This window comes from Triticum aestivum, chromosome 3D, assembly GCF_018294505.1.
Source record: "Triticum aestivum cultivar Chinese Spring chromosome 3D, IWGSC CS RefSeq v2.1, whole genome shotgun sequence".
NCBI lineage: Eukaryota > Viridiplantae > Streptophyta > Magnoliopsida > Poales > Poaceae > Triticum > Triticum aestivum.
In genome coordinates, this window is record NC_057802.1 from 39,475,589 (window position 1) to 39,481,916 (window position 6,328).

General features: G+C 47.7%; 1 protein-coding gene across 1 annotated transcript; it reads right to left on the minus strand.

Annotated features, from left to right (window-relative positions):
- Window positions 1-72: 72 nt before the first annotated feature.
- On the minus strand, window positions 73-5,399 carry LOC123077187 (uncharacterized). Its single transcript, XM_044499404.1, has 6 exons — window positions 5,177-5,399; window positions 4,690-5,099; window positions 4,225-4,518; window positions 3,340-3,543; window positions 1,181-3,258; window positions 73-937 (listed from the first exon to the last, which is right to left on the minus strand). The coding sequence occupies exons 1-6, from the start codon at window positions 5,250-5,252 to the stop codon at window positions 424-426; spliced, it is 3,576 nt and encodes a 1,191-aa protein (XP_044355339.1). The 5' UTR covers window positions 5,253-5,399; the 3' UTR covers window positions 73-423.
- Window positions 5,400-6,328: the final 929 nt, after the last annotated feature.

A 6,328-nucleotide genomic window follows, 5' to 3' on the forward strand; every position in this document is an offset into this window, starting at 1 on the left:
ATTTGAATTCATCTGAGTGAACGCAAAGACAGACACATCAGATCAGAGGGACGAATCCAAAGCCGGAATTCATCATATCCAAGTTGTATGGATTCATATATGGCAAGCAGCAGCCCAAGTCACATACGGAGATCTCATCAGTTAGAGCAGTTAGCATCATCTATGCTAGTATCTTCTGTACATCAATCACATGGCTGGCTCCAAACTACACTAAAAGCCTGAATTCCTCACATCCATGTTGCACATGGCCTGATGATGTTAAGTGAAGTAACCACAGGATAACAGTTGGGAGCCTCTGTAAAGCATATATGGCCAAGGATTACCCAGCAACAATGGACATGCTCTACATCACAGACCACACACATAGCTTCCACAACCAACACTCTTGAGCTTCAGCCGAGCCTGAGGGGCTGTCAGTCAGGGCTACTGGACGGAGAAGACGGCGCCGTCATTCAACGGCAGCAAGCTGAAGCAGCGGCTGTTCTCGTCCACGCAGCACGCCTGCCACGCGATCTGGTACTCGCCGCGAGGAAACGAGGAGACGTCCAGCAGGCAGTCTGAGAACCCCTGGCCAGAGCCAGCTGGTTTGAAACACGCGAACGCTGCCACCAGCTCGGTGTGGGAATTCTCCTTGTGGCTGGTCTTCCTCAGGTCGCTCTTTGCGTGCTGCAGCAGCTTGGAGTGCAGCAGGACCATCTCGGAGGTGGTCCTGCGCATCTCGAACTGCTTGCTCCTCGTTCCCGCGATGTGTAGGGGCGACGATGGGCTTGTGGCTAGGATGCAGTACAGTTTCGCGATGCGGATGGGGGTTCGCTCCAGCACACGCTTCCACTTCAAGCAGAGAGTCAGGGACAGCTGGAAGCCGCGCGGTACTGATATCCTGTCCTTGTTTGCAGGGTTGGAATCGAACATGAAGAGCTCGGTGCCAAGGCAAGGCCTGCATAAAATGTAAGATGTCATGTTATGCATTGCTGAAGATACAAATTCAGGTGTCCTGACTTTATCCTATATATAGAAAAGGTTTTACATGCTACAGAAAATATGGAATCGCAATTGCTACCCTTATGTTCTTATCTGAATCTGCCTTCTTGTTAATTCATCCAGCATAGTATAATTACTTCCACTAAAAAATAGGATGATCTCAGTCTCACTCAAAGCAATTCAAGGGCATTATATGTACCTTACGCTGAAGAAGTGCCTGGGAAGTACGAAAGGCAGTTCCATGAACCTCCGCAAAATGCTAGACAGAAGTTGCATCCCTCTGTGCAAATGATGTAGAGCGTCCTCTCCAGTTGTCACTCCTTTGGCATCTGCGCGTGCACGAAGCAAAGATGCCACAGCAAACTTGAAGAGTGAATAGGAATCCTTTTCCAGATTACCAGACATATTCATTCTTGTGCTGAAGTGTACAGAGTCCAGTTCAAAAGAAGAAACAGACATGAATTGCCGCAGTTGCGAGACAACTTGGCTATCATTCCTATCTACTCTTTGATGCAAATCTTGTAGGATTGATTCATGAGAAAAACTCTCTGGAAGCCTGCAAGGCTCTGAACTGCCAGGTACATTTGAGAAATCTACAGAAAACGCAGTGCAAAATGACAAAAGTGAGCACATGAAAGCAAGCCTGGCTATAGTAGTAAAGCTTTCATGATCCATGTCCCCATGGGATGCAGCAAGCAGATCATAACTCTTTGCTAGGTCACTCAGTCTTAAAGAACAATTAGTCAAAGCTAGGAGGACTTGGTTGTTCTCTATGGCTACACTTGAAGATTCATGATGTGATATGTCTTTGGGAGCAGAAGAATGTGCATTAAGGATGTCAAGAACATCAGTTAAGATCTTAAGAAAAGACGCTCTCAGACTAATGAACCACCTCTGGAAGAAGAATTCGCGGTCTGAACAGGCATTAGATGTGAGGACATCATTTGCTAAGCATGTTCTCTCACAAATACCAGTGACTTTTTCTTGGTAGCCATGCAACTCTGGAGATCTAGCAAGAGTATGGTCAACATCTGTTTCGACACTATAGAGGTCCTCATGAAGATCTTTCTCTGTATTTAGCTCACCAACCAACTTATTGATTGCTGAAGGGAAAAGCAATAGCTTCATCTCCAGTTCTCCGGCACCAAAAAGAAGCAATGATTTGAACCAAAACCCAAAGGCGCTCGACTCAAAAGCAGCCGAAACTTTTCTAAAGACAAATGACGCTGTGAACCAGAGACCTTCGTGGCAGCAGTACATAGCAGACCTATAGGCTTCCCAGTAGCTCTGTTTCCTTGTAAGCATTTTCGCCATCCGAAGGGCACAAGATTCATGTGCTATCCAAACAGGAGTAAAGAATATGTTAGGGTGCTCTTTTGAATCACCTGACCCTTTATTACCATCTCTGATTTTACAAGTACTCCATGAGATACGAGCACACATTATAAGACGGAAGAATTCATATGTGCTGCAATACTGAGAGGCGTTCTGCTGTACGCATTCAGTTAGACTCTTGACACTATGGTGAAGATTGCAGGAAGAGGCAGATGTTTTATGACACATATCATGGCAGACATTTGCAAATTTGAGCGTGCACAGAATTAGATCATGCACTACAGATGATTGCTTCTTGCTACAAGATTCAGTGGAAGCTAAGTTTGCCTTATCAGTGTCAGTTTCCATGCAAGAAGCTTTGATAGTTCCAGCCGCTGGTTCAACAGATGATTCAACACAACTAGCTGCTACTCTGGAGTAATGACTGGCATTTATTTGAGCAAGTTCTTTCATCAGGCATCTTACTTTATCAAAAGCAGCAGAAGCAGCAGAAGGGTAGCCTGAAACAAGCTTTAGCATAAGGCCAAATAGTGCCCTGTATTTTTCTAAATCACAGGAGGACACATATATATGTCCAGTTGGTACTTGCTTGCTTCTGCAGTTCGCTAGTTGGTTGGCCAGAGATATTATATTATCCACTATTGCTGTTAAAATCATATTCAGAGATCTTTCATCCTCACTAGTTTCTTCATGGGTTGACAGCATGTTGTCCGAAATTCCTGGGCATCCAGTGTATGAGAATGATGAACTCTCCAGAGTGCTTATAGTCTGATGTGGCTTTGTTTGCTTGAGAAAGCAAAAGAAGATATCCAAAAGAATTTCAAGAGCATTATATTGCATCTCCCAGGAAGAACAATGCAAAAATCTTTTAGCAGCCAGAGCAAGCTTAGATAACTCAGAAGCATTGATATGAAGGGTGCTTGGATCTTTAACACAGAGAATCTGAAAAGTACCCTTTCCAATCAGATAAAAATAAAGATAAGTCTAAATCAGAATGAGCAAAGTCCATTAGCTAGTGTTCACCTTTTGCAGAATTCTGAATGCATAGCACTTACAATCAAGTGGGAAATCCTCATCATCAATTAGTTGTAATAATGTGCCAAGAACAGTACTGGCACCAGGAAGATAGAAAGTATTTCTGCGAAACATAAAACATAAACTTTTCAAAACCATAGTCCTCATAGGAAGAGAAGATTCATGTCCCAGAAATGATAACAGAAGTGCCACCTGCAATAGCAGATTTAACCAAGGAAATAAAGTTAGCCCCAAATCAATCAACAATTGGAGAACGATGATAACTTGCTATTTATGCCTCGTCACTAGCCCCCAGCTTCTCGAATAGAGGATTGATAAAAGCACGCCTTGCAAATTAAGGTTGCAGCAGCACAAAACTCAGAAGGGAATCATAAGATGTTTTGAACCTCATTTGTGCAATGTTTTTATGAAAGGGAGCCTTGGCGCAGCGGCAAAGCTGTTGCCTTGTGACCATGAGCTTACGGGTTCGAGTCCTGAAAACGGCCTCTTGCAGAAATGTAGGGAAAGGCTGCATACATAGATGGTCGGACCCTTCCCCAGACCCTGAGCAGGCTGGAGCTACGTGCACCGGGCTGCCTTTTTTTGTGTGTAGTGTTTTTTATTTAGTTGCGAAAGCCGAAGAGCAGAAACCATCTTTCAGTGAATCATAGGAAAGCTAAAAGTTTTAAAGGAAAGTAAATATACGTTCCCACTTAGCAATATTTCAATGATAGCAAATGTAAATTGGAGGAGAAAGTACATTTAACTAAAATAAACAGCTAAATACTAAGATATGCTTATGGAAAAATGAACTTAATGACATATCAGGATTCAGAAAACATACTTGCAGAGATGAATTTGAGAAATTTAGGTGCAACTTGTGGGTTACATTACCTGATCACCAAACAAAACAATTGACTTGGATGCCAGTCTGGAGAGTGCGAAGAGAATTTCAGCTTTGAATACATCTTCCAGGTTGCCTAGAACCATCTGCTTTCCAACCTCGTGAACTCTACGGATAACAGCCAACGTACAATCAAGCTTCGAGAAAGTCTTAATTGCTGCCATAATAACTTGGGCTTCTGATGTTGGTGAGATGACTAATCCAGCCACCACTTGAAGGGTGATGTATGAGAAGTCCTCTGAAAGCTTACAAAAGCAACCGGCCGCAAATAACGCCGCTTTGACCTGCCAAAGGAGAAGCAAACATGTGCATTGCAGCAAATAAGGCTGCAAATAATTCGGAACCCTGACAAATTGCTTACTAGTAACAAACATGTGCATTGCAAGATCAGTGGCCTGATCCTAGGAAGTAGGAGTATAAAGCAGTCAGTCATGGTGATTAGTAGTGGCACTGACCTCGGCAGCATTGGAGGAGCGGAGTCCGGAGAGGACGAGGGAGCGGACGTGCACGCTGTCCTTGGCGAGGCCGGCGAGGCAGCCGAACATCCTCAGCGCGAGCTCCCTGGCCCGCGGGGTCCCCGCCGCGCCGTGCGCCGCCGCGACCTTCCGGAGTATCTGGTCGGGCTCCGCGCAGGCCCACGCGGCGCCCTGGGCCGGGAGGAGGGCGCGGACGATGCGGGCCCGGACGGAGTCGTCGGCGGCCGCCCTGAACTCGGTGGCGAGGCGGAGGAGCATGGTCTCAGCGAAGATGCGGGGCTCGGCGGGCAGGACGCCGAACGCGGAGGCCACCGCCGCGGGGACGGCGGGGCTCGCGGCGAGGTCGCGGATGCGCGGGGCGGCGGCCTCGAGGGCCTTGAGGCGCGTGCCTGGAGGGAGGGGAGTCGGGGTGAGGCGCTGGGGGGTGGTGCGGAGAAGAAGAGAGTCGGGTGGTCGAGAGGGTTACCGAGGTGGCGGGAGCGGAGTCCCTTGTCGAGGTCGATGCTCCAGTCCATGGCGGAGGCCGCCGGGATGCTCTCCATCGCCGCCGCCGCCGCTGTCGCCGGAGGTTTTGGTGCCCCCCCTTTCTGAATTAATCTAACTAGTCCGGTTTATCAAACGAGCGTTTATCTAAAGACGTTGGATCGGGATCTAACGGCTGCGATGGCACTCATAGACCACAACCTACGTCTCTTCCACGGTCAACCGCGGTCAGGATTGGGTTCGAACATTGGCATAGCCCCTGCTTTAGCGAGTGATGCAAGAAAAATGGTTGCAGGTCTTGGTTGAACAACGCTAATTCGAGATATTTATACATATATAAGAGCATCTCTCGCAGATCCGGTATATCCCCATCCAAATTGGCTTGGGCAAAGTGATGAGGAGGTGCTCGGGAAGTTCCATGGATCGACTAGGGGCGCGGGGAGTGCTCCAGAGCTCGAGTCCACTCATGGCGGCGTTCCGACGAGGAATCCGTGGCCGAGGACAACGGGAGCCAACGGGCGGCAGCTTCGGCTCGGCAGGCAGCAGCTCGCGGGCGGCGGCCGAAAGACAGTGGCGGGAGCTAAAAGTTCACTCCCGCCAATGGTTACTTATTTTACAGGTGTCTGTAGAAAGAGCGAGGAATCCTCTAGATATAACGGAATCGGTTCGAACTATGCAGGATCCCTCAAAAATAATAATTAGCGGACGAGCAATTTACAGGATCTGTTCCGGACAAAAAACTGGGCTTCGTCCGTATCGGCGGTTATTATTGCGGACGACCGATTTGCGGGATCTGCAAGAGATGCTCTAAGGGCCATTCCTATTGATGTACCATTTTTGAATGCTTGATGCACAAAATATGCAACAACTGTTGTTTACTCTCTTTATTCAGGTTTGCATACCATATATTATTGGTATATAAGTGATGGTCAAGTAAATATCAAAATATGGCGGGCGCGTGGCGACATCGTGGATGTGCGGGGCGGCCGCCTCGAGGCTTGTAGGGAGGGGGTGAGGGTGGGGGGATGTTATGCAGAGGAACAAAGTTGATGGATGAGAGGGTTACCGTGGTTGTGGGAGCAGAGGCCCTTTGTCAAGGTCGATGCTCCAGCACATGGCGGAGGCCACTAGGATC

Coding starts and splice junctions, on each gene's coding strand:
- LOC123077187 (XM_044499404.1), bottom strand. CDS start 5,252: ATGGAGAGCATCCCGGCGGCCTCCGCCATGGACTGGAGCATCGACCTC. Junction 3,544..4,224: donor TTGTTTTGTTTGGTGATCAG/GTAATGTAACCC, acceptor CTGCTATTGCAG/GTGGCACTTCTGTTATCATT. Junction 3,259..3,339: donor CATTCAGAATTCTGCAAAAG/GTGAACACTAGC, acceptor GGTACTTTTCAG/ATTCTCTGTGTTAAAGATCC.